Source organism: Xiphophorus maculatus, chromosome 11 (assembly GCF_002775205.1).
Source record: "Xiphophorus maculatus strain JP 163 A chromosome 11, X_maculatus-5.0-male, whole genome shotgun sequence".
NCBI classification, from domain to species: domain Eukaryota; kingdom Metazoa; phylum Chordata; class Actinopteri; order Cyprinodontiformes; family Poeciliidae; genus Xiphophorus; species Xiphophorus maculatus.
Window position 1 is genome coordinate 12,990,332 of NC_036453.1, and position 27,946 is coordinate 13,018,277.

The 27,946-nt window shown below is 41.8% G+C and overlaps 1 protein-coding gene across 1 annotated transcript in view; it reads right to left on the bottom strand.

Annotated features, from left to right (window-relative positions):
- Positions 1–443: 443 nt before the first annotated feature.
- Positions 444–27,946, bottom strand: part of tecta (tectorin alpha) — a 28,930-nt gene continuing 1,427 nt past the window's right edge. The window contains exons 2-24 of the mRNA XM_014472621.2: positions 25,132–25,196; positions 24,558–24,697; positions 24,193–24,480; positions 23,297–23,434; positions 23,057–23,222; positions 22,489–22,901; positions 20,947–21,517; positions 19,478–20,088; positions 18,187–18,757; positions 16,440–17,062; positions 12,962–13,619; positions 10,857–11,056; positions 10,034–10,414; positions 8,049–8,335; positions 7,594–7,874; positions 6,668–6,778; positions 6,392–6,594; positions 5,465–5,628; positions 4,743–4,991; positions 3,703–3,865; positions 3,526–3,610; positions 2,310–2,429; positions 444–1,030 (exon numbers count right to left, since the gene is read on the bottom strand). Of these exons, the coding sequence (XP_014328107.1) occupies positions 927–1,030; positions 2,310–2,429; positions 3,526–3,610; positions 3,703–3,865; positions 4,743–4,991; positions 5,465–5,628; positions 6,392–6,594; positions 6,668–6,778; positions 7,594–7,874; positions 8,049–8,335; positions 10,034–10,414; positions 10,857–11,056; positions 12,962–13,619; positions 16,440–17,062; positions 18,187–18,757; positions 19,478–20,088; positions 20,947–21,517; positions 22,489–22,901; positions 23,057–23,222; positions 23,297–23,434; positions 24,193–24,480; positions 24,558–24,697; positions 25,132–25,195 (6,591 nt within the window). The 5' untranslated portion in view covers position 25,196 and the 3' untranslated portion in view covers positions 444–926. The remainder of the gene's footprint in view (positions 1,031–2,309; positions 2,430–3,525; positions 3,611–3,702; positions 3,866–4,742; positions 4,992–5,464; positions 5,629–6,391; positions 6,595–6,667; positions 6,779–7,593; positions 7,875–8,048; positions 8,336–10,033; positions 10,415–10,856; positions 11,057–12,961; positions 13,620–16,439; positions 17,063–18,186; positions 18,758–19,477; positions 20,089–20,946; positions 21,518–22,488; positions 22,902–23,056; positions 23,223–23,296; positions 23,435–24,192; positions 24,481–24,557; positions 24,698–25,131; positions 25,197–27,946) is intronic.

Below are 27,946 nucleotides of genomic sequence, written 5' to 3' on the forward strand. Positions count from 1 at the left end.
GGGTTAGATAACTGTAGTTTACATAATGTAGTCATAGTTAGCTAAAGAAGTTTAGCTAAACTATGTTAATTTAGCTAACTGTATTTAGCTAAAATAGCTAAAATAAATCAGTTCAGGTTTAGTTTAGCTAGCATTAACTGCAGCTAGCTAAACTAAACAAGACACGTGTGTCCTGGGAAATAAAAAGTATTCCACGTCATTTAACTCCTGTTGATGTGAGGAGCGGCCATATTGAAACGTAAAGTTAGCCTTACAAGTCGTAGCTGGGGTAGTCGGAGTAGCTCCTAGTTTCCCAGTGAGAAATCTGGGAGGGTGCTCCAGTTGATTTTTGTGACTGGGAAGTCAACATTTCCCAGTTCAACAGAACTTCAGTTTGGAGATGCTGCAAGAAAATCCTCACAAACTATCTGAACAAATGGAAAACAGATTGCAACAAAAATGTCATTCTGTGACTCAATTCATTGAGTGTTTATTGTAGATGCGGCTGTTATGCCAGAGGTAACACTTAAAAAGGCCAGTTTCAGATTTTATTCTTACAGTTCTGACTGTCAAACTATCCAATCATGTTTTATTTCACCAAGAAATGTAGTTTATAATAATTTAATCACTATCTCTCCCTGACTTTCACATTTAATCCACCTCAAATTCCACTGTTTAGATTTGAAGATGTTTGCTTCTTTGGCGCCATCTGGTGGTGATTATTATTAACACAATACTTCCATAAAAAAGGAAAACAATCAGAAACTTAAAAAAAAACATTTAAAAAAAACAACCTCTACACACTTTAAATTAGAAATCCTGGTGAATCTAAAGAACAGAAGCTTTACAGAGTTCTACAAAGAGCTATTTTCACATCTGCACCCAGAAATTCAAATCCCCGCCTCGTCTTCAAGTCTTTCCTGTTTGGCGTTTGGCTGCTGTGGCTGTTAGGAGACGATGAAGGAGTTAAAGTGGGTGAGGATGATGGAGATTACGGCGCTGGCGCCCAGCAGAGGCAGAGCAGGGGCGACCTTACAGGACGAGCTCAGAGCTGCAGAACCAAAACCAGAACAAAACCGTCAGATATGCAAATAATCCCAGATTATTCATAGATTCAGATTTTATGCTTCACACATTCAACAAACACGCAGAACTCAGCTATGGCTTAACTTTGATTTCTGTGAAGTTTTCTCCGTTCTCTGAGTGAAACAAGCTCATATTTGTTATTTTGAGGCAGTAGACATACAAAAAAGCATTTAAAAAGTAGATGGCATGTTCTTAGTCAACACTTTGCTTTTTCCATGTTATATTGTGTAATACATGTATATATTAATGTTTGCAGAGCAGGTTATTTGCGTTGTTGAGATGTTTTCCCACAGAAAGGCGTTATTTTTCCCCTCTGTTACCGTGGGAACGCTGCACCCTGCAGGTGTCGATTACAACAACCTGTCCAAAAACGTCTGCGAGCGATTCATTGAAAGCAGAAACTTTTTAAAAATATTTTTGTTCTATTTGGACAAGCAACTCAATATTTTAATAAAAATAAATAACATCTGAAACATAAGATACAGCAGATTTGCCTTTTTCCCTGTAATCTTTGGATTCTTTTGTTTTTATTCTAAACGACAGGATGTGTGTGAGTCGCTCATTCTTCAGAAACTTTAGCTTTATTTAATGAAGTTTACTAAAGTAAAAGTAACTGGGTGTTTGTCGTCGTCTTTACTATGAAATTTAAGTGACTAGGCCTGTCGCGATAAACGATAAATCAATTAATCGTACGATAAATTAAAACTATCGACGTCATTTCAATTATCTGCATTATCGTCTCTTCTGGTCTTTTTCTCTTTCTGTTAATGACACTGAATGAAAAAAGTCTCAACTCCGGTCCTCTCCACTGACCCTCCTTCCTCATTTCCTTAGTGTAAAGCCCAGCGCACACTACACGATCTTAGAGCTGTCGGCAGATTGTCGACCCATTTTCAAAACCTGACAGACCACACATTAGCCGACAGAAATCCTAGGTATAACGGTTCGATCGGGTTCGTTCCTGCCGTGTGATGTGGGAATTTACACGCAAGTTACTGTCTACTGACAACTACTTCACAGAACCCCACTGCAAAACAGTTTAAGGTGCAATTAAGGAGGCAAAAACACAGAACACTGAGGCTGTAGCAACAGTTTAACCAGATAAATATTCTAAAACATGTGGAAGCTTGTTGGAGAATCAAAGGAATTCATTTTCAATCTTTAACTAGGACATTTCAGATCAGACTCGGTGGCTAAATGTTTGCAGATCGAAGGTGATTTCTGACATTTTGTGTCTTTCTTACTGCGGCAGCTTTTCCCATCAGGCTGCAGCATCCCAGTCACACAGCTGCAGATGGGCCCAGTTCCCTTACTGGTGCAGATCTGCTCACAGCCACCGTTGTCTTCCTCACACCAGTCGGACTCTGGAGGAGACAGGAAGTGATGTCATTGACATAAAAAAACCAAGAAAAAACAAAAGCTGCTTTTAAACAAATACTGTCAATTTTTTACTTTGATTCAACATTTATTGGTTTATTTTTGTAAAATTTTTCTTCCAGTTCATTTATTGGAAAAAGTTTCTTCTGATTGTTTTTTTAACATTTCTTAAATTAATTTTATTTTGTTTTATAACTTCAAAAAGAGAGCTGACTGGAGGTTTGGTTTGATTATTGTGAATAATTAAGGATGATCAGGTTTCAGTTAATGCCTGGATTAATTAAATGATAAAACCACCTGAAACTGGTGGAGGTTCTTCAGACGCTCTGATGCGTCAGAATAAAAGATGTTTACATCACTTTGGAGTTGTTTTGATATATAGACGCTCCAGTGTACGAGTTGTACCTGAATGCACCTTAAAAATTTAATGTTTTTAAAATGTATTTACATTTTTCTAATGCAATTTTTATATGTTTAAAGAAAAACGTTCCACTGTTTTTTAATAATGAAGTTCTCTTTTATTTTAATTCTTTATATAATAAAGAAAAAAAGTTCCGTTGTTGATATTTTTTTTATGTTCATCTTTAAAATAAAAGTTCAGCTGTTTTTTTTTTTTCACAAAAAAAGAAAAAGAAAATCATTTTTTGAAATCATGTTTTAAATTTAAGAAACATTTTTTAAATAAAAGAAAAAAGTCTGGCAGGTTTTATTTTAAACCATTAAAGAAATTGATTTAATTGAAAAACAGATAATCTATTTTAATAAGTTGCTTTAGATTTTGAATAAAAGAAAAAGGGAAAAAGTTTTTTTTGAATAATTTTTCTCATTTACTTTTTAAAGTTCAGGTTTTTTGAAATATAAACAGTAAAAGTTTAGCTGCTTTTTAAAATAAAAGGTTCAGCTGATTTCTTAAAAAACTTTTTTCATTAAAAAGTTAAATTTTGTTGCATTTATTTTTAGTTTTTAATAGAAAAGGTTCCCCTAAACTCCTCTGGGTCTGGATTTGGACTCCTCGTCCTCCAGACCCAGAAGAGTTTAGGATCCATGTTAAAAGTTAATTTTGGTGAAATGCGGTTTTCTGACCTCTCCTCCTGATGGGTCCCACTGACAGGATGTGCTCCTTGTGCTCGCTGTCCTCTGAGTACATCCTCCTCTTGTGTGGACAGTTCTGGACCAAGACGACACACAGCTTTACTGAAACGGAAAGCGGTTGGGAGAGCGCTCCGATTGGCGCCGAGCGTCTTTCCTCGAGCCTCTCACCACTTTGCAGGCGTTGGTGTCCGAGTCGCACAGCGACACGTCGCAGTGCAGGTGCACCTCGTCGTAGTCGCCGATGAACTTGAAGACGGTGACGTGGAAGCGGCAGGTGAGGGACACGCCGTTCTCCGCCATCCCGATGGTGTTGTCCTTCGTGTTCGGACACCTGGAGGAGGAAAAACGCATCAGCCTCTACGAGCCAAAGTTTTTATAGGCAAAATAAGCAGTGGAGTGATTTATTCTAAGTTTTTGGAAATAGTTTGGAAACAGTCTGGGCTTCTTTCATGCTTCTGAATGGCTCAGAAACAGACGGCTTTGGGTGGCCTAGTTAAAGTCTGAAATGGTGTGACGATGCTGTGTTATACCTTAACCAGACAGTTCCTGTTGGAAAACTGAACTAAACAGCAAAAGCAGAAAGGGTCAAAGGTCATCCATGGTGATGCTAAATGCTCACTACCAGAAACATTTGATGGTTTCCGTTACCAAAGTTTCTGAGGTTTGGGGTGTGATTACTTTTTCATACAAGTCCAGGCCAGTTTGGGTAGTTTTTTTTTTCCATTAAAAGTTAAAATTTTTAGGTATTTACTTTGTTTATCTTCGTCTAATTTTAACACAAAGTAATAAAAATCAGATTAAAAAATGACTTGCTTGTTATTCTGGAGTTTAGCAAATAGGGAAACAATTGGAAATCGTAAATTACCTAAAACAGAAAAAGTTTATTCTGATTTCAGGTCAGAAAGTGAGGGAAAAAAACCATACATGTGTGTCTTTTTATATAATACATGAAACTTCTGGTTCCAGCCCTTAAAAACAACAAAATATGGCAGCAATAACTGCATTATAAATACATATTTTAATGAATTTTCATCTTGATTTTATGTAACAGAACTGAAATGGACAAAAACAGGCAGCTGCCCAGGGCGTCATCAAAAGTGGGTGGAATTCTTTTCTTGCTCCAAAAAACAATAAAATAAAATAAATTTTATTTATTGGGCTTTGCTTTCTGCTGACTAAGTGAACCTGTTGAACCCGGTGAGGCCTACCCCCTCTCTATGATGATGTAGCGCAGTCTGTCGCTGCTGTAGCGCGACGGCGTGGCCCAGCACATGTTCACGATGAGGATGAGCTGGTTGACGTCCGCCCCCTCCACGAACACGCCCACGAACAGGATGTCCCGCGTGCTCAGCACCACCTCGCCCTCCCGGTACGGGTGGCGGTACGACGAGTTCTTGTACAGCGCCATCTTGGTGATGAAGTTTCCCTCCTGGGTCGGCAGGGTGAGGTTGATCACGCTGCAGGGAGAGCAGAAAGCATCAGACATTTCTGTCCTGAAATAATGTTAATAATAACAACAGTAACAGTAATAATCATTTCAGGAGCAGCTCTTGCTAATTTCACTGGGTCGTGCAGAATCTGCTGGTTCCTTCTAATCAAGACTAAAAACGGTCAAATATTAATTTACTGGATCATTTCTATAGTCCCTCAGGTTTTATTTGCTTTACATTTTCGTTATATTTTGCTTTTAGCACTTTAATATATTTCTTAATTTTTTGCGCTTTCTCCCTCCGTGAAGCACTTTAAATGTTGTTTAAATTATTGTATAAATTATTGTTGTTTTGCAGAAAATGTGGGATTTTTCTTCCCCACTCAGTAAATGTTTGGATTTCTCAGCCTGATGTCATGAAGCCGGAATAAAAGCTGAATTACTTGAAGGATATTTTTTCTTAGGTTTTATTTTTGGACAGGTGCTGCGTGTGAGCGAGACCTGAGCATGGGCTTCAGGACCGTCTCCAGGGAGATCTTCAGGTCCAGCTCGTAGGCGCAGGAAAACTCCACGTTGATGGTTTTGTCTCTGGTGATGACGTTGCCGGTGTTGTTGACGCTCTCGATCCAGACGGTGTTCTTGTACATGATGTGCGTGCCGTTAGACTGCAGGGGACGAAATAAAAAAAAAAAGGACACTTTCAGCCCAGAAACATTCAGTTAAAGGAGGAGCGAGCAAGATTTACAAAAACAGAGAAAATAATCCAAAAACAGACAATAATCCACACGTTCTGCTTTTGTTCTACTGGATTTGGCAAAGCAAATGTGTAACTTCAAAACAATTATTTTGTTTTACTTTATATCATCAGAATAAAAAAAATATTTGCATATAAATACATACAATATCACACAACACATTTAGTGCAACAAAAAAATATAAAATAGACAAGCAAGTAAGATTTAAGTTTATAATTTTTTTAAATAAACTTAAGTATGAATGTAAACTGGCCAAAATAAACCCAACAAAAATCAGCTACTGAGTGTTAATAAAAGTATTTAAATACACAAATGAAAACAACAGAGCATTAGGTTTTCCTCATGTTTTTTTAACAACTTAAACATTATGTGCAAAACCAAGACTCTTCTTTTAATATAAAAGAAAATCTTCCTTTTAAAAATTATCCACAAATAAATATAATTTTAAAAATCCTGATCATTTCCGTTTTTGCAGCTGTTTTCTGAGCTTGTGGTCAGAAACTTTGTTCATTTTTATTTCTGTGTGGAAAATGACGGAGCTGCTCAGGTCAGGCTCTGTTATATGACGTCGTCTTTTGATATCGCAATATTTTTTCTGAGTCAAATGATCCACCAGTTTGACCGTAAACGAGACGATATTTGATCACCCCCAGCTCCAGGAGCAGCAGCGCACCTGGACGATGGAGCCGCAGTGGCCTTTGGTGTTGTTGATGTGGAAGGAGATGAAATCCTCGCCCTCGATGCCGGCGCAGCGCTCGTCGTTGATCCTCACGTCTTCACGTTCGAAGCCCAGCTGGAAGAGCTTGCACTTGGAGATGGAGACCTCCATCTGGGCGTGCTTGCAGTTCACCTCCGCTTGGATGATGTCGTCCTCACCTGCCGGACACATTCACATGAAGCGCAGGTGTGTTTGGCAGGTGTGGACGCTGTGACGCGGCGGGAGCTTCACCTGCAGGGTTGGTGGGCAGCTCCGGACAGCCGCACAGGTCGCCGCCGTTCTCCAACTCGCAGGTGAAGTTTGTGCAGATTTCTCCGGCGCACGGGTCGTAGATCCATTCTGCTAAAGACAGGTGAGCACACAATGTTAGCTGTCGCACTCACACAGAAAGGTCAGAAATCAACCTGAAAGTATTCACACCGCTCAGATTTATCACTTTTTCTTTCTTTTTTTTTTCCACAAAAACAGTAAAACTACAACAGAGCCAAGAATTAACAGAAATAAATTGGGTTCTTTGGCCTCTCACTTTGACCATATTAAACATCACAATTTCAAACTAAACGCTTAGTGGATCAACTTCAACTTAAATATTTTGCTCCAAACTTTAAACTTTAAAGCTAGATATTTAGTTTAACTAAATATGAAGTGAGAAAAGTAAACATTTAGTGTCAAATTAAATATTTAGTGTAATACTAAGTGGAGCTAAATATTTAGCTGGCTAAGAAAACATTTGGATTGGATCTAAATATTTAACTTATTAACCAAATTGTAACTGAGCAAGCTAAATCTTTAGTTACTATGGAGCTAAAGATCTAGCGTCAAACTAAATATTTAGTTTAGAGCTAAATATTTAAAGTCAAACTAAATATTTTGCATTAAACTAAATATTTACATTGGAGCTAAATATTGAGCTCGCTTACCAAGTATTAAGCTTGGAGCTAATTATTTAGCTTGCTAACTAATTATATAGTTTGAAATTAACTTTTTTAAATGGATGAATGACATGATGAAAATAAGCCTTTGAAAAATTCACCTGCATTTTATTTCTTATGACAGGCTACATAACCCAAATTATTCCCATTAATAATTTTTGACTGCATAACTTTTACTAATGGCGCCCCCTAGCGGACAGGACCAGCTGTCTACGGTGCTCTTACAGCAGTTCTCCTGGGTGATCCACTTGGTGGTCAGGGTTCCTAGGGAGCGGCAGGCCTCAGCGTAGGCTGCTAGGGAGCCGCAGACCTGCGCCTTGCGGTGGTTGTAGCAGCCGTCCAGGTAGCAGGACTGGTAGAAGGGCTGCGGGTCCAGCAGGCCGTGGCACGGCTGGAAGAAGCCCTTCAGCTGGGTCAGCTTCTGACAGGCCTCTTCGCCCTGCAGCGCCAGGACGGCCGTGTTGTCACAGGACTGGGCTAAAGCCACGTACTGGGTCTCGTCACAACTGGGACACAAAAACAGTCGGCTGAGTTATTAAACTCCGCAAGGCTTCACAAACTGTTGGGACAATCTATGAAAGGTTTCCATCATCACCTGTTCTGATTTTTAAAAGGTTTCCGTCGCTACCCGCTCTGCTATAAACGGTTTCTCCTCTAATATGAAAGGTTTCCATCTCTACCTGTTCTGCATGCCGTTGGTCTTCCAGCTCTGGGCCAGCTCCAGCGCGCTGACGGCCGGTTTGCCCCTGGAGGTGATGTAGTCGTCGTTGGGGTCTCCGTTGAAGTTTCCACACAGGCCGCACACCTTGTTCTGGAGCCGCTGGCCCATGGTGATGCTGAGGGTGTTGAAGTGGTTGTAGCGCACCTGAATGTCCTGCGGCGTGTCGATGACGATGAAGCCCTCAGACGTGGACAGACGCGTCATCAGGCCCGTTAGGAACGGGACGGACACGGGCGTCCCGTTCACCTGGAGGGACGATTCGGTTTTCAGTTAGAGGCACAAGAACGTCGCCAGAGTTCAACAGTGTCAAACACAAGGTCAGGGGGCCAAATATGGCCCGCCATAGCTTTTTATGTGGCCCTCTAGACCAGGGGTCTGCAACCTGCAGCTCTTTAGACCTTTCACAATGGCTCTTAATAACTCTGGCTAAAGAATCAATTAGTGGTTTAATTGTAGATATAATAAAAAACAAATCAGTTTTAGCAATTTTTGAAGTAACAATTACATTCAATTTCCACAAAATTATGACACAAAAGTGCCAGAAATGTTTTTAGATACATATATATTTTTTAATGTTTTTACAAACATCCACATCCTATAGAAGAAAACGTGTTAGTGCTCTTTCTGCAAACATTTTATTTATTTTTTTTATTTCAAAAGCGCAAAACAGAAATAAAATTGTGGTTCCTTAAAAATGCCCAAAACATTCCTAGATATTTATCCAAAATCATCATTTCATTTTTTATATATTATGTTACATTTGCAGCTCTAGACAGATTATGATGGCAGCTGTTGCCGCTTTATACATGTGTGGCGGCCATATTGGATTTATAGATGTTTGTGTGTGATGAGAAACTCTCCGAGTCAGAACATCAGAAGGCGTTTGTTATTCAGACTCAGAGCTCAGAGATTCTCACTTCCAGGTACAACCGGACCGGTGCAGTTCAGTCCAAACAGCAGAATCTAGCTCTGCTTGAGGTTGGATTTCTAACCTCCATGTGACGTGCTGCACAAATACAAACCAGATCACTAACTAAAGGTTCAGTAGGATTAACAAACACCAGGATTAGAGGCTAGAAGAAGCTCAGCATCTACCTCTGTGAGAGACGAATGCCTTGGAGGGAAGCCAGAGCCTCTTAGGGCTCTGGCTTCCCGTTCACAAAGAGGGAGCAGGTAAGTTGGACAGAAGGAAAGGGGTAAATGGAGATTAGCTCTGGATTGCCTTGTTTGGTCGGTTGTTAAAGGTTTCCCAGAACAGAACCAACAGAAAAAACCCAAAAGTGATGCAAAAACACTTTGCTTATAATTCCGTCTTTCTGAAAACTAACAGCTCTAATCTGTGTTAGTGATAGTCTGCTTGTGCAATGCTATTCAGGGTTAGATAGTTACAACAGGCTGAAAACTAAAGAACTAAGTTCACCTTAAAAGACTAAATTTAAATCTGGCTGTTTGAAAGCTAAATGTTATAAAATGAGAGCCGACTACAGACTTTTGGACCATTCTGAACGGGTCGTTTTCAGGTATCATGTACAACATGAAACATCCTCTAATGTTGGCTTTTAAAGTGATTCAAAACACCTCAAAATGGAACGACAGTGAAGTCCAGGCTTCAATGAGGCCTAGAAGCATCAAAAGGTTTACGCTTCCTTTTAAAACTTCATGTTTTTATGATGTGAAAGAAAAAACTTTGAGAAGCCATTTCCACTTTCACTATTGTTCACATATGACGACATTCATCCTGCACAATTCGAGCAGAAAACAAATTCATTAGGGGAAAAAATGAAGCATAAATGTGTTATAATAGGATTCACTCCCCCTGAGTTCCTACAGAGAAACAGATGAACTTTAAACAAATCCAATCAAAACTGAAACAAGCTCACAGTTATTTAAGTATGTAAAAGTCTGTGTCTTACTTTGAGTTTGCAGATAGGAAACCACTGTTACCTTGACGGTGCTGCCAGAGATCAGTATGTTCTCCTCGTTTATGTAGAGGTAGACATGAGAGATGGTGGTGAGGTTGGGCGTGCTCCATTTATCGAAGTTAGCGATGAGCTGGAAGGAGAGGTCGGGCAGCTTGCGGCAGTTTGTGGACAGGACGAAGGAGCAGGAGGCCGGGAGACGCAGCGACGCCCCGTCGAAGGTCCTGAAGACGCCGCCACCCGATGCCACGCAGTGCTGAGAGCGCCGCGCGAAGCAGCCCCGGACCCCGAATCGCAGAGTGCACTCTTCCTCCGCCTTGCAGCGCCGCGGGTCGCACTGGATCAGGTTCCGCCCGATGCACTGGCAGCGCTTGGTGCAGTCGTTGTTCCAGAACAGCTGTTTGGGCTGAAGGCGAAACATTTTAGACGTTAGCATGAGTTACCATCACAGAAAAAAATATTTCTTCATACAGTGGACTAGGGCTAATTATTGAATTAACTGTCAACTAATTCAACAATCGATTAATCATTAACTGGACTTTACAGACTCAAAAATATATACATATAGTTTTTTCAAATCTCATATTTTTTGAGTTTTCTTGCATCTTTAAAATAAGGCAAACAAGAAGCTTAAGTGGATGAATTAAAAATTTAAAAACTGAAGAATGTGGCATCATGTTCCGGTACAAGGAGTGAAAATCAGAGGAAAAGCAGCCAAAGTCCAAAGAAAAGCTTAAAAAGCGCCAACACCTGTTGACTATAACCACTTTAAAACTTTGGACGGTTTCTTGAAGGGAAACATGTAGAAATCCAAGGCCGTTTAAAAAGCGTTTCCAGCGGACACTGACCTCGTAGTATTTTCCGTCGGTGTAGCAGCCGCAGTTCTGGGACAGGATGCAGCTCTTGCCGTTGAGCACGTAGCCCAGGTCGCACTGGCAGCCCTCCACGCAGTCCTGGCTGCAGTCCCGCTGGCCGCGGGCGGGGGCGCACTGGGGCGGGCACACCGACATGCAGCTGGAGTAATGGCTGTTCGGAGGACAGCTCTGGACTGGGAGCAGAAACCAGCAGGTTACGCTACAAACTGGGAACAGAAGCTCTTACGGTAAATATGATTATCTTTTGTGATTATTTATTAGATCATCACTGTGGTTCATAAAGTAGATCCCAACACCTGATTGGTTTAACCTTCACAGAAGGTCTCCTTCAGACCAATTAAACGACTGACCAGCTGTTAGCCCCGCCCACTGACGTGCCGACCTTCACACCCACAAAATATTTAAATACATAATAAACTACAGTATTATTGTTAAGAAAACATGTGTTTATTAATAAAATATTTTAATATATGCGCATTTTAATAAATTATGAAACTATTTGCTTTAAATTTTAATTAATTAACAGATTCAGTTCATTAAATCATTTTCTGTTGATTTAGTGAACTGTGGCCCTCTGGTACTAATCTACAGGAGGGTCAACATAATGGTATTAATGACTACCATTAATAATATAATGCAAAGCAGCAAAGACTTTATTTAACGTAGAGATAACAAAATCATTTAGATACATGAGCATCAACATCTGTAAAGATCTGTTTTTAGAGCAGCATCCGACTCGGACGCTCAGGCTCAGTATTGATTGTTGTAAAGAGCTTTTGTTACATTGACATTTCAGCTCATCAAAAAATTAGAATATCAGAAATAAATAACGTCAGAAAACGATGATTTAACTTATTGACTCAGTTAAGGTCAGAGGTCATGATCCAACAATAAGAAAGGGAGAAAATGGCTTCCATATGAGAGCTTCAAGACCAGAACCACGTCTGACCCAGAAGAACACAAAGATCCATCACATTTACCAAAAAACACCTTGATGGTCACAGAAACTCCTGGGAAAATGTTAAGTTTAGGGCTTAAACCTAACTCACCAATCAGAACCAGAGCTTCATACCTATAGTCAAACATGGTGGTGGCAGTATGATGATCTGGGAATCCTTTGCTACTTCACCTTACATGACAGGGTCCAACAATAATCCAAAACAAACCAGCAGGTCAACTACTCAATGGTTCCAAAACACATACGTTGGGGTTTTAGGGTTGTCTAGTCAAAGTAGGCACTGAAATCCAGACAGGCTGTTCACGGTTTGATACTTTCCAAAGTCACATAATTACAACAACTCAGCAAAGAAGAGTGGGACAAAGGTGATGTTAAAGACTCGTTACCAGATCTTTACGTCAGCTGATCAGGGCGTACTTACTTATTCACAGGACTCTACACTAAAGGGGACCTTTTAAGCAAAATTCACATTTTGCACATTTTTGTTCTTCCTTCTGGGCCTCACCTGCTTCTAAAAACAGTCCAAGTGTTTAAAAAAAAAACTCAGTCGGTTGTTTTTTGGTGACTGGAAAATGCAACATCCGGAATGTAAAGTAACAAATCAGCAGGCACTGCACCATTACCTAGCAACCCCAGCAGAGCTACACCCCCCGTCACCTAGCAACCTCTGCAAAGACTGCTGAAAAAGAAAAATGTTTTGTTGTTGACTCACCATCCAGAAACCACTTGCTGCATTCTTGTTGGTTATGCAGGAGGCTCCACTTCTGCTTTTCAAAGATGTACGATTGTATTGTTGCGCATCTGTTCGTAGCCTTTTCATGTCTAAACATTGACTTGGGGGGCTAGCAGCAGATAATTTGGATTTAAAGCAACAGAGGCCTGAAGACATGAAAGGAGTTCACTGGATGCTGAAATCTCATTTCCTAAGAATGATTTTGTGCAAAAACATGCAATAAACAGGTCTTGTAGCCCATAGACTGATCCTAACCTGTTCAAGGAAGCATAATAGGTCACCTTTAAAGACTCTTCACCAGTTTTGAGAAACCCACTCATTGTGTTTAGGGGGTGATTATTTTTCTCTACATCAGTGTTTGGGTTAAACGTAGATGAGATCACTCACCACACGGCGTGTCACTCCTCCAGCCAGTTAAAGGCACACCCTGGATCTGGCAGGTGCTGGCGTAGATCTGCAGCCAGTTACAGATCGTATCCAGAGCTCCTTGATCCAAACAAGTGTCCTGCAGGCAGCTCTGATAAAAGAACGCCGGCGCCACCTTGCTGTGACAGCGTGCAAACGCGCCTCCCCGGTCCACAATCAGCCCACACAGCCTGACGGCCTCCGGCTCCACGAACACGTAGAGTCCGTCCCCGACATGGAAGCGTATGCCGGTGGCGACTCCGTTCGGCTCGTCCTCGTTGTCGCTAATCATGCTGGAGTCGCCCACCATGAGGGGGGCGCTGTTGGGCATGCTCTTCTCCCCGAGCCCGCAGCGTGGACAGGAGTCGCCGCAGCCCACCTGGCAGAAGGTGTCCCTCTCCGCCCAGGTCATGGCCCAGTCCGTGGAGCTCAGCGTGGGCGGGGAGAAGGGCACACCCTGGCAGAGGCCGCAGGAGGCGTTGTAGAGGTCTCTCGGTAAAGTCAAAAGGAGGAGCGTGTTCCAGTCATACGACACCTTCAGGCCGAAATCCGTTTCCAGAACAAGCAGCATCCCCAAGGAAGTGATGTTGACCTTCCCCGGGCCCAGCTTCAAGGGAAGGAACAGCCGCTCCTTGTTGACCTGAGTGACGACAGTACAACTGAGTCGAGTCATTTCCAGCATCAAGTTAGAGTTTCTAATCCCGCTGACTTGCATGTTTTTACAGGTATGTGGGGAACCCCAGGTGATGAATGGACCGACTTCTACAAGAAACTGCAATAAGCAACAGACACTGGGCGAAATCAAGGAAGACCGGTGTGGGTGTGTGTGAACAGTGGCTTAATATGTGGAGGTGCGTCCTCAGATCTTTTGGTTGGTTTGTGAACCCGGTCCAAGTGTCGCTCAGGGTCAGAGTTTCGTCTGAGCCCAATCCAGCCTGATAAAAGATGCCTATTGAAATTAGATCCTCCTTAAGCCAATCAAAGAGGAATTCACCCACACTGCCTGGTTATTCTATCAGCTTGATTAGAAATAACGCGTCCTCTCAAACGCAACAACTGCGACCTTCAGAGAGCAGAAAAAACTGTTAAATTAGGTCAACGTTAATGATGTTTGACAGGCGTTCTCAGAAGAACTCAGCAAAGAAAACATTTCAGATCTTTACAAAGATTGTTTAAGCAGAGGCCTATCAGATTTTATTAGTTGAATCTACATAAAGTACTAAAGATCACATTGTTTCACAGGGAAAAAAAACTTAATTTCAGCTCAAAGAAGATGATTCCTTCGAGTTGTCAGCTGAAAACTTGCAGTGCAGTAGAGATTTAGAGTTAACTGAGATACTCTTCATTTGTGGTAAAGATTCTGCACAATGACAGTAGTTGATCCTGATCTGTTATACATAGTTCCCACAAGTCTGAATCAGAAGGAATCCGTGCCACTGAACCGCCATCTTGGTGGGCAAGCACAGCTCAAAGTGATGGTGAACCACAGCTTTGAGTCCAACAAAAACAAAATACTCAAAAATTGTAATCGAGTAGTGGTTGAAATGTACCTATATTATTTATAAATTAGAAATGAACAAGACGAGAGTTAGTTCCAAGCTTGCAACTCCAAAGCAACTGTCATGACAGTTAGTTACAGAAAGCTACCAAGATGGCTGTCAGCTACAAAGTTCCCAGAAGTATGACGTCAGATAAGAACTGTGTATTGATGCATTTTCTGAATAGGAGCACAAGTTTGAAATCATTGTTGACTTTGTCAAACAAGTTCAAATCACTTCAAGCTTCTGGCATCATTCCACAACAGAAATGGTGTTGTTGACGCCGTTGCTAGGTGTCATTAACCCCGTTGCTAGGTGTGACGTTGTCTTCTAGAGAGTGTGATTGTTTCCTTTTCTACTTCTTGTTTTCTTGTGGTTGGCAAACAACTTAATGGAGCATTACTGCCACCAACTGGTAAGAACTGTGAACCTTACCATAGTCTTCTTTTAGCATATGAGTCTAAAAAAGTCTCACATTCTATCATTGACAGTCTTAAAAAATAAAATATGGCCTCGTATCTTTTACTGAAATAAATCCATAGGTCTAGTTATGACCATAATTGGTTGATACACCAAACAAAATGAGATTTAAAAAAATAAATACAGCCCCAGTAACCAGCGGATAGAAATGAACTGATCATAAAATCTAGACTGGATTAAGAAAGTGAGTCATGATAATGAACTGATATCAAATTGAATTCACTGACACACAGCCATGCCTGCCGATGGCAGAGCTCTATCTGTTTTATGGAGAATCTTTCTCCTTTCTGTCAGTCTTTTCCACTTAAGGCACACTTAGACCAACTAAAGGTCCTCCTCTCTACTCCTCTAACAGTTTGTCACATTAAAAAGTTCTCTTAAGATGTTTATGAATTACTTTTGTCTTATTGAGGTAAAAGTTTATAAAAAGAATATTTTTCCTAAAATCCCATTGCTAGGAGCTACTTTTAGTCTCAGTATTCCTTATGAATGAGCCCAGGTGTTTAAGCATAATCCAAAAATCCCTTAGAGTTGAGTTTAGGACTCTGGGAAGGCCATTTGAGAACCTTTGTCCATTTAAAACCAGTTTGGGTCGGTGTTTGGAATCCTGCCAAAGTGCTTAAGTAGAAGAGAAATTGACTTCTCGTGTTTCTTGCTATGTTTCACCTCTGATCCAAAAGGCTTCTTCGGTTCTGAACATCTAACTGCCCCATTAAAGCCCCATTAGTGACCTTATTTGACCTATTAGTGAGATTGTGCAGTTTCGTCCAAACATCTTAGTTTTCTCTGGTCATTGTTGGGACTCGGTAAAAGAATGAAAAATATGCAAAATATCCAAAGAAAAACCTTCAGCAAGAAAGAAAAAACTATTGATTAGGCTATTCCTAATCCTATTGAGGATTACATGTAATCCTCCTATTGATTACATTAAGGCTGGACGATACGGCTGAAAGACAAATCAAGACAATTACAGTTTTTTGTTTTAAATAGCTGAAACACTTCCAAACTGGTGGTGTGACCTTTCCTGTTATATTCAGTTTTCACTTCATGCTGTTGTTAATTTTTATACAGTTATAAATGGCTGTTGCGCCACTTACTCTGCAGGTTGTTGCTAGGTAACCGAAGTTAGGGGGAGGGAGTCTTGAAACTGTTACTCAATAAGTTGTTGCTAGGTAACCAAAGCGTGAGTGAGTTATGCTACCTACTTTTCTTAGCTAGCCTTAGGAGGTTGAGCGGCTAGGTTTTGCTCTGCCTAAATCTCCCAGAATGCTGTGCGGTTCTAAATTTGAATTTGTTATATACATAACAAATTGATATTGATCAAGTATCTATCAAGATTTAGATTGTTGATTTATTGTCCAGCCTTTGGTTACACCACCGTCCCTCTTGCAACAACATGAAAAAGGTCAAAGGTTACACTGTACAGCTGTCTGTGTACTTACAGTTACAGTGTTTTTGTAGCTTCGAGAAACCTCCACCTCGTATTCGTAGACCTCCAGCATGAAGCCCCTCACCCAGATGGCCTGCCCTGTGTCTCGTTCCTCATTGCGAACCGCCAGTTTAAACCGAGGAAAAACTCCACTTGTCCCCGCCGGCTCTCTGCGCCTACAAACGGTGGTGGCCATCTTGAGAGTACAGGAGCTCTGAAGCTCAAACGGCACGCCGGTGAATGCCTGAAAATGGCCGTAACCTGCGGCCACACACAGGGCCTCGGTGCGTGGCTGGCAGAAGTACAGGCCGTCGTTCTCCTGGCAGTACTCCTCGGGGTGGCAGGGTGCGAGCTGACAGTACACGCTGTTGTCGGAGCCGTTGCAGTAGCAGCGCTCCTGGCATTCCCAGTCAGTCCAGAAAGTCTGGTTGGTGGCCACCTGGTGGCCGTGGTACATGCAGCCGCAGTCGCTCCGGGCCACGCACAGGCCGTCTCGCATCGCAAAGCCTTCTTCACATTGGCAGCCTTCCTGGCAAGGCAGAGGGCACGGCTCCTCGGGCTCATCCAGGTTGGTGCAGGTCAAAGGGCAAGCGGTGGTGCATTCCTCAAAATGGCTGTTCTCTGGACAAGGAAGAGCTGATGGGGAGGCAGGATAGAGGCAGAAAAAGAGAGAGAGAGAGATAGGTTTTAAAAGCAAAGCCTGTCTTTTGAATCAGCTGGACCAGAAAATCTGGAAACTAAGACAATTTATTATGAGCCATTGTAGAAAGAAAAATACTGAGAAAAAAAAATTCCGCCAAAAAAAACTCAACTAAAACATTTTCTAGAAAAAAAAACACAAAAACTTTTGCAAATGTTCAGAATTTCAAAAGTCAAAAATTCTGACTTTTGATACTAAGACTCAGAACATTTCTGACATTATTCTAAAAATGTTAGTTTTATTTTTGCAAATTTTTGACTTTTCACTCTAATAAATCTTTTGTTCTAGAACAGAATAATCTAAGAAATTTCCTTGTTTTTTCTGGAAAATTTGAAAATTTAGGAGACACACTGCAAAAACACAAACTCTTACCAACTATTTCTGTCTAGTTTCGAGTGCAAATATCTTGGTAATCTTGAAATAAGACAAAACGAACTTACAAGTAACATGTCAGCAAGATATAGGAGCTTGTTTAAATCAGCTTACACTGACTGAAAAGTACTAGCTCCACCAGCACTGGTACTTTTTTAAATCAGTGTTAAGATCTGGCAGCGTGGAAGAGGACAGTGGCTGATTTTCAGACCTTTACGAAGGTAGATAAGATCTGTGGATAAGATCGGTTTCACATTTAAGCATCAGTCGATTACTAATATTACAAAATGAAGGAAATCTGGGCTGATTTATTGGTGTACCCCCATTTAAACGCTTTAAAATGTAAAGCTACTGTCAGGCTAAAATATCTGGTAACACAGTTGTAGATAGTAGCTTCCATCATGGTCTACAAAAAGCAACATTTCATATCTTCTAATTATGGGCAGAGAAAAAAACTATATTTTGGAGATCTGGATCAAAATTTGTCTCTTCTACCTTTACAGTTTGGATTATCTTAAGCCAGTTAGTGACCATCCTTCTTGAACAGTGAGCTTGATGTTTGCTTTTTACCTCCCCTACTAAAGATTGTGTGTAAGAAGAAATGGAAACACTGTGACATTTAGCATGCAAAGCAGAGGGAAATCCCCATGAAGAATGATCTCCTTCATGTAAAGCAATATATACTCACGGCAGTTGGTCGCACTCCTCCAGGAGGCGAGGGCCACTTGGGCATCCTGGCAGGCTGTGGCGTAAGCCTGCAGAGAGGAGCAAAGGGCCGACCGGTTTCCTTCCCTAATGCACATGTTGTACAGGCAGTTCCTGAAGAACGGCGAAGGGTTGACCACCGAGTGGCAGGCCAGGAAGGAGCTGTTCCCCGGGTCGTTGATGTTTCCACACATCCAGGGACTCTGGTAAAGGCGAAGGTCTGTGCACATGCGATACAGGTCGTCGCAGTCCCCGTTGCATGTAAGGTCATCTGCAATGGATTTCCATCCCTCTGTGAACTGTTCGGTATTTTCAGCCAGGCGCCCGTTGGGCAGGCGCAGGTCGTCCGTGGCGTTGCTGTTGAAGACGCCGCATAAGCCACAGGTAACGTTGTAGAAGATGGTGGAGAGGGAGATGTTCAGGAATCCCTGGCGGGTGTAGTGGACACGGAGCAGACCTCTGGACTCCACCACGGTCGCATTTCCTGGTGCCCTGTATATCATCATGGTCTCCATTGGATGGATGAACGGCAGAACAACCGATTCGCCATTCACCTGCGCCACAAATCAATCAATCAATCAATCAATCAATCAATCAATCAATCAATCAATCAATCAATCAATCAATCAATCAATCAATCAATCAATCAAGTTTATTTGTATAACCCAGTTCAGCAACAAGGCTGACAACAACGTGCTTTACTTCATAAAAACTGGTTCCAGTTCTGGGGACACAGAGTACAACCAGAACCAGAGGACCTGAGAGATCTGGATCCAACAGCAGCAGATCTTTAAGCCGTTCAGCGATTTATAAACTAACAGTATTTTGAAGTCTCTTCTCTCAGTGAAGGACTTTAGAGCTGGGTGATGTGATCTATCTTCCCGGTTTTAGTCAGAACTCCAGCAGCAGAGTTCTGGATCAGCTGCTGCTGGACCTTTGATTTGTTAATCAGACCTGTGAAGACGCTGCTACAGTAATCAATGCCACTAAAGAGAAACACCTGGATGAGTTTCTCTCATGCTGAGACATTAGTCCTCTGATCCTGGAAATGTTCTTCAGGTGATAGAAGGCCGACTATGGAATCGTCTTTATGCGTCTCTGAAGGTTCGAACCCAGATTTCAGCCTGATCTCTAGTTTCCAGCTGTAGTAACTGAAGCTGTGTGTTCCTCTAAAATTGTTCCTCTTTAGGTCCAAAGATAATAACTTCAGTTTTGTTTCACAAAGGTTACAAAAACGGAACAGAAAGATACTAATAAAAAGTGACAATACCAACCTTTACTGTATCAAAATCTGTACCACCCATCTGTGCCTCCAGGTTAGCTACGGTTACTATCACAGGTCTCTTCCAAGTGGGACCTTTGTTCACGAGCCGCCTGCCAATCTTCACCTCCACCACTGACCCGTTAGCCGGTACCGGACCACACAGCTTCAGCAAGTAGTAGGAGCTGTCATCCGGAAACAGCAGGAAGGTGCCATCAAAGCTGGATGTCACCGAGTTCTGGGTGACCGAGCAAACTCCCTCCCTCCGAGGGTAACAGCCCAGCAAGCCCAGCTCGGCCACACACACCTCGCCCTCCTTGCAGGACTCATTGAAACAGGAGACTTCCCCGGCAAACCCGCATGTGCAGCGGAGGGAGCAGTCGCCTTCCTCCCCGCCGGGGCCGGCCCAGAACGTGTGGTTGAGCGGGTAATAAAGGTCGTTGTGTTCGCAGCCACAGTCGTCCTGCTGCACGCAGCGGTTGCTGCTGAGGACGTAGCCGGGTTCGCACTGGCAGCCCTCGGTGCAGGGGTGAGCGCAGTACAGGGGCGCGGTAAGGTCCGAGCAGGAGGCCGGACACGCAGTGGTACACACTTCATAATGGCTGAACTCCGGACAGGACATAGCTGGGAGCCGATGGGATAAGAGAAAATATGTAAGATGAGGCAGAATGGAGGAAAAACAAATGTGGGACTGAAACGGCTAATCGTTTCAGTCCCACATTGAAACGGCTAATTGTGATTAATTTTTTATTAAAATAGTTGTCAACTAATTTAGTAATCAATTAATTGTTAACTGTACAAAAAGTAGATAAATTTTGCATTTAAGATTAAAACTTTCAATGAAAAAACAGATGATCCAACTTAAAAAAAATGATTTAATTTGTTACATAGAATCAAATTAAGTTTATCCAACCAATATAAGCTAGACAAAAGTAAACAAAGTAAGTTTGACAAACTTAATTTTATTATATGTAAGAATTAAATAATTTTTTTAAGTTGGAGGCCCATTCTCTTTTTTCAGTGTTCTACCAGAACTCAAGTGGCAATTTTAGCTTCTTCTGTAATAAAATCTCCTATTGAACACCTTTTTCTATCCAATTATTAATTTGTTAATCAAAATATCAGCACTACACTGCATTGATGTTAAGTCAAGCAGAAACAGCTGAGCTTTTCACACATAAGAAGTATTTTTTAGCTGCAGACGCATCCTTTGCAGCTCACTTAAGGAATGCAGTTATTGCATTGTAGGCAATGAAATGTTAATTTGCTTATTTAAAAAAATGAATTGAATTACTTATCTTTCTTTTTATGTATTTTTATTTTTGTATAAGATATTGTAAGTGGTAAATTGTCAATTTTTAAAATCTGATTAATTGATTAATTATCAGAATAATCTATGAATTGCCAGATTATTTAATAGAATAATCGATTCATAAAGTAATCGTTAACTGCAGGCCTAACCAAATGCGTACAGCGTCTCACCACAGAATGTGCGCGTTCTCCAGGGTCGTATTGTGACTCCAAGGGCCTGACATGCTAAAGCGTAGGCCTGGATGGCGTAGCACAGCGTGGTGATGTTATCTCTGTTGCTGCACATATCATACACACAGCTATATACAAATGCCGTGGGGTCCACCACCGCTCTGCAGTCTCGAAAGGGTCCGTCGGTTTTGTTTATAAGCCCGCAATAGTCCGAGCGAAAGTACATGGCTTCTGTAACGGGGTCGCAAACGCTGCAGTTCTGAGCACAGCCATCGGTGCACCTCCAGTCGGTGTCTTCGGCTCGCCAGCTGCCTCCCAACTCCACCACGCTTTCCGCAAGAGAGCCGTCCGGAAGCACGGGATCGTCTGCAGGGTCGTCATTGTAGTTTCCGCAAAGACCACAGGTGTTGTTGAAGTAGGAGCTTGGTAAGGAGATGGAGGCGTAGTGCTGGCCGTCGTAGGTCACCAGCAGTCCAAAGTCTGTTTCTAAAGCAACAGCAACTCCAGACTGGTAGACTTTTACGGCACCAAGCTCCAGTTGGACTGGCAATGTCTTCATCAAGCCGTCCACCTAAAGAAAGAAACTCTGTTCAATTCTGAGAAGACAGAAATGACTCAGACTGCTTCAGTTTGATACCGAAAAAACAGACAGTCGCTGCATTTCCATTGACCATATAGTTATGCAAATTGGAATTACGAAAATAAATTTGCTGCATAAAAACAAACCAATTTTGAAAAAACAATGTTTTTTCAAAATTGGTTTCATTCCGTGGTTTTTCATCAGTATAGAAATTGGTTTGTTTTGCCAAAGTTCAATGGAAACAATTTTTTTTTTTTGCTTCTCATGAGTCGTAATCAACAACCGATGTTACTACAGGCAAAAATGACAAAGAAGATGACAGAAAGTGGTAGGAGGATGATGGCACAGCATGTTTTATAATAACTTATCCTGCGAACAAAATTATTCATGTGACTTTAATTGCATTTCTTATTTAAATTGCAAAATAGTTTTTTCGACATTTGCGGAATATCAACAATGTTCTGCACATATATGTAATGGAAACGCAGCTTTTCCAGGGTTAGGAAAACTCGCAAAATCTCTAGAGATCAAACGTGAGTTCAGAGTAAACAAACATGGCCGACTGGGAAGAAGCTGGCGATAGCTTGTGAACTCTGTTTAACGGAGAAAAAACAATAAAGATGTCTTCAGGACATATTGGTACGCCTTGGTAGTTGTTTTGTCTTCAGTCGTTTGGATTCCCCTCCATGTTGCCTTCACCTCGCTTTCTGATTGGCTAAACACATGCTGCAATATCAGGCCAAGACAATCCAACATGTTGAATATCCCCAAATTTAGATCATCGTTGCGAAAGGACTAGACTACTCCTAACACACAACACACAAGGCAGGAATATCGCCAAAGATTATCTTAAGACCATCACAATAACTGGAGCGTCCTTAAGATTATGGGAGCGGAAAAATTGGGACAAAAATAGGCATAAAAATCTTTCAAAAACACTGTCACTGCACTGTTTTTCTCACCTGGACATTTCCCAAACTGCTTTTAGGTATCATCACTCTATGGCCGTAGACCTCCACCGTCACGTCTCGTAACCAGGACACCGTGGTAACGCCGCGATTTTCGTTTTTGGCCTCCACGCTGAAGAAGGGCAGTCCTACCATCTCCCAGCACGGCCGGGCCAGCAGGTAGGAGCAGGTGCCTTGGAAGTGGTAGAGGAAGCCATCAAAGGTGTGATAGTGAGGGTCTCCAAATACCACGCAGGTGCTGGTGCGCGTAGGCTGGCAGTAAAAGGCCCCATCCTGCTGCTCGCAGTTCTCAAACTGTCCACATGGGGCCTCCAGGCACTGAACCTCGTTATTTATATCAAGACATCGGCAGCGCTGGGAGCACTGGTCAGACATCCAGAAGATCTCCCCTCGTCTGTAATACCGTCCTGAAGAAGGTGAAGCACAAATCACACAAGAAATGTGAGATTTCATGTGTGAAGACTCTTCAAAGATTTAGGCTCACTACAGATCAGCGGGAAAAAACTCTCAGTGATGTCAAGACTAAAGTAACAACAGACACGCGTTTGACGTTCAGACTTACCGTTGTAGCTGCAGCCGTTGGCAGGATCTATCAGTTCGGTGTCAACACGGAAAAACCAGCGTCCAGGAATATTTACGTTGGTCGTCTGTTCGATGTTCACCACATCGTTTGACCGGGATCCCGGTAGGTTGAAGAAGTGACCGATATCGCCTCCATTAAAACCTGCCTGAAAGTTTGGAAAGGTGTCAGCCATGTTGATGACGTCGTTTCTGGACTAATCGGACGATCTTCGTAGAATACCTGAGCCGTCGTTCCACCGAGTCCCGTCAGAGGATCTCCCCCGCTGGCCGTTCCTGTGCTCCATGTAATTTCCCCGTAGTTGAACATGCTGAAGAAAGCTGCACCATCTGAGATCAGTACAGTCTGGAAAGTGTTCACCTGCCAATTCAATGAGAAATATGTTAAAAATAAAGAAATTAGAGAGCAGAAGGTGATGGTACTTTGCAGTGGGATAAACAGTGAAAATCACAGTAGAAGGGCTGTTTTACATCTTATCTGTGCAACAGACTGAAGTTTGTTCATGCAAATAATAAATCATCACGCTCTAGGGTTACCTGGGAAGTCCACAAGGCTCTGTGCTTGGACCATTTCATATGATGAATATGCTTGGAAAAATCATCAGGCCACATGGGATATATTTCCATCACTATGCTGATGATACTTAGCTGTACCGACCCGTAAAACCCCAATGAATCCAATCCATTCGGTAAACTACAGGCATGTCTTGAGGACATTAAAGCCTTGATGAATATAAAGATTCTCCTTTTGAATTCTGACAAGACAGAAGTTGTTGTTATGGGACCAGAACCTCTGAATAAAAACCTGCTTAGTCAATCACTTGAACTTAGTAAAAATAAAGGATATATCATTTAAATTACATATTAAACAAGTTTCAAAGAATTCCTTATTTCATCTCTGGAATATTGGCAGAAAGGACCGTTCAGTATTCTCCTCAGACTCTCCTTCGGATGGTTGCTGCTACTGAGCCTGGCTCTGGTTCTGCTGGAGGTTTCTTCCAGTTAAAAGGGAGATTTTTCTCTCCACTGTCGCTACATGCATGCCTCAGCTGTCTTCAGTATATATTTTATGTAATTTCGATATGCTACAATAAATGACCAAATCATAGTTGAGTGTACCGGCGTGGTCTGACTCCCTCCGTAGAAGGTGACCTGGTGCCACGTTGCCATAAAGACCCAGGTGGCTGTGAAGCTGGGCATGTTTTTGAAGTGCCTGCGGACATCCTGCGTCGCCCTCTCCAGCAGTACGGGATCGGTGGTCTCTCTGTAGTAGACATCTCCACGGATGCCGTTGTGCACATCTGCCCATAGCGGAGCAATGAAAGACCTGCTGTCGCTCAGAGGGAAAGCCTCAGGCGTGAACTGGCTAACCTGAACGTTGAAGGAGATCACGCCGTTGTTGTTGACCTGCAAAAAGAACGGAAAGTTATCCTAACTGAGTGTCGTACGTGAGGAGACGAGTGGATTTCAGATGGAGGGCTTACATAGATGGAACGGTAGGGGGCGTTGAAGAAAATGAAGGGAATGAGCAAAGGAATTTCAACTGAACTCCCGTCATCCATCTTCGGAGTTTCAAGATCCCGATGAGCCGGTCCATATGGGTACAAAAGATCCTGAGTAAGAGCTGGAAAGAGTATAAATAAAAAGTTTATATCACCTTTACTGCAAAAATGTAAAGACTTACCAAGTATTCTTGGTCTAGTTTCTAGTGCAAATACCTTAGTAAACTTGAAATAAGACAAAACTAACTTAAAAGCAGCTTTTCAGCAAGATGTAGGAGCTTGTTTTAAGCCAATACTTCCATAATATTGACTATGACAAATTATTTCACTTCTAACAACACATTTTTCCCATCAGTGGAACTAGTAGTTTTTTACCAATTTTGAGGAATTATTGACTTTAAAAGAGCTTTTATATCTTAGCTGATAAACTTAATTTTCCGTTATTTCAAGTGTACTAAGATATTTGCACCAGAAACTATGACATTGTGTTTCTGTAGAGTTTACTAAGCAGAATAAGAAACTTTGTTTTATTGCAATATTTAGGACAGGTCAGTACCTCTGGTTTGTGCAAAAACGCTTAAGAGTTGGAGCAGCGTGAGTGGACAGCAACGTCTGACCATCCTAAAATAAGGAAAGAAAAAGGGAGATGAGGAGAGAGATTATATTGAAGTCATGTTACTTAATCGGTGTTGCCTTTCCCTCAAAGCTAATGGAAATGTGGGGAGATGTGAGTCATAGGACATCTTCTCATAAACCAGAGCATTTAACAAAGCAGAGAGGAGGGGGAACCATCCAACCAGCGCCACGTTGCTTCTTTAAGATCAGGCTCCCAGGTCTCCCATGAGGCTTTCTCAAAAGGCCCCATTATGCATCTCGGAACAATGTCCAAGGATCACATTTGCCTTGGGTCTCATGTGAGCCAACATTGGTAGACCTGGGGTCCTCTGTGCACCCGGGTTCCCGGCAGCTGCGGAATCCGGCCCGGAGCTGTGAAGCGGCTCAGGACCTCATTACTACCTCTGTTTGGGACCCATCCATGCTGTGTTGGCTAGGAACAAGAGTGTAAACACAGGGGCACTAATGGCTTTAAGTGAGAAGGTTTCAGGTGCCAAGGACCTCGCAGTGGTCTGCTGGGACTGTTCAGTGTCAGGCTTGGCAAGTTTCCCATTGGTAAAGCCGGACGCACAGCCAACTTGGCAGATTTTGCTGTCACCATATACGAAGCTTTAAACTCCTGTGATCAAACTCCTAAAGGTGATGCATGTAATGTCGGTAATGGACCGGTGGATCACAGCAAACATTACGGGTCGTTCTGCCTCACTGGGAAGTCTGCTGAAACGGTTTCAACCCTTTACGGTTGACTCAGTACTTCATTCATCTCTGATGCCTTTCGTCTAGTGATGGGACGCGCTTAAAAGTTTTGATTTAGTTAGCTGGAGGTGTGTAATTTATTTATCCCATTTTAATCAAACCATATATCAACAAAATAAGCAACATTTTCAATTCAATTATCTTTTTTGCTGCTAACTTATTAAATATATAGATATATGGGTTCAACAACAAAGATATTTATAGTTTTAATCAGTTCTTAAGGTTCTTCAACCATCAAACTGATGCAAAGAAACTCCTGATCATTCATGAAACGTCTTTAGAAATGTGGACTGTGGACGCTGACATTAGCATTAGCGTCTGTGCTGCTATTTTAGGCTTGAAATAGCTTCGCTGATGGGCTAGCTCCTTTTAGCACAACTTGAACAAAACAATAGTATTTTCCAGCAGCCAGAAGCACAAATTTATGCCCAGTGGTAAAATGAAGCAGATTCATCGTCGTCCATTGCTCATGTTAGCGGATGTTGCTTGCGCATCAGATTTATGGATGTACCAGAAACATAAACACAAACGTTCCAGCCAGAAAAAATTTTTAATGCGTTAAAATTAAAAAAAATTAACTGCGTTGCTGCTTAGGGAGAAGTCCTTAATCTACTGTTACTATTGCGCTACGTGGCTGCTTACATAGAACTACGGTTATTTAAGCTGCATCCCACCAGCCATATTTAGTCCGCTTTAGTCCAGCTCCAGTCCGTTTGCCTGGAAAGTCCGGTTCGCTTGGGGGAGGTTTTAACACTAGTCAAACTCTGGTCCTATAATCCTCCGTCTGGGTAATTACAACCAAATTAAACTGGTTAGTCTAGCGCTAGAGGGAGAAATGGCTCGTAGTCTTTATCCAGCGACAAAACATAAATCCTCCAACTGCTAAAATCTGACGCTACTCTGGTTTTGTTTGCATTTTGTGAAGAAGGAAGTTGCTCTCAGTATCTTCTTCAGAAATGTTTGTGTCGTTCCCTTCAGTGGTTCTTGGTGCAGTCAGGAACCACCTGGCTGCAGCTGCTTTTCTATTGAGCATAAAATAGCACAAGTTGACATTTTAAAAATAAATTTACTGGGATGAAGTGGATTTTTGGCCGTATCAAAGTTGGTTTATTGTGCAAAACTGCAATGCAAACATTTTTTTTCACATAACATGAGTCACATGAACAACTGGATGTTGCCGCTAGTGGAAACCACAAAGAAGAACACAACAGTTGGAGGATTATGTTTTTACTTATTGTGTGAACAAATTTATTCACGAGTGACTTTTTAATTGTGTTTCTTATTCAAATGAAACAAAACAATTACAAAATTGTGCTTTTTCAACATTAGCAGAATATTTGTAATGGAAACGCAGCTAGTTAGGCAAGAAGAAAAAAGTACTTTTGAAATGTTTTAGTACATTTGAAATATGTCAAAACTAACTCATAAGTAACTTGTCAGCCAGGTTTAAATCAGTAATTCTTGAATATTGACAAAAAAGTACCAGTTCCAGTTTTCACATTTTTAAAAAATCTGCCAGTAGAACCAGAACCTTTTGAAAATCGCCTCAAAATGACATTTGTTGTGAATTGGCTCTATGTAACTAAACTAAACTGAATAAATGCATCTGTTTGACATGATTTTCTCCATATCGTTCTGATCACTCCTGTCTGTAGCTAATCTCTGCAGACTGATTGTTAAATTGTGCTCAGGTGTGCCAGAGTTAGTGCGCTCTGCTGATAGAGATCTGCTGTGATGTCATCGGCCTCTCATCACACATCAACAGAAACATCATCGCTTCGCCTCGCCATCTCGTCTAAGTAAAGCAAAATATTTAAAATAAAACACAGTTTTATCTGAAAGGCTGCATATTGGACTCTTTTGGCGTCAAATAAGCAGATTCCTCCAGACTAAGGGTGCCAGAATGAGGCCCCTGACCGCTGTGACAAAAAACCTTATTGGCACAAGCTTGGTTTTCCAGTTCAAGTTAGCCAAAGAAAATGATTTTACAGAGCTTTTTT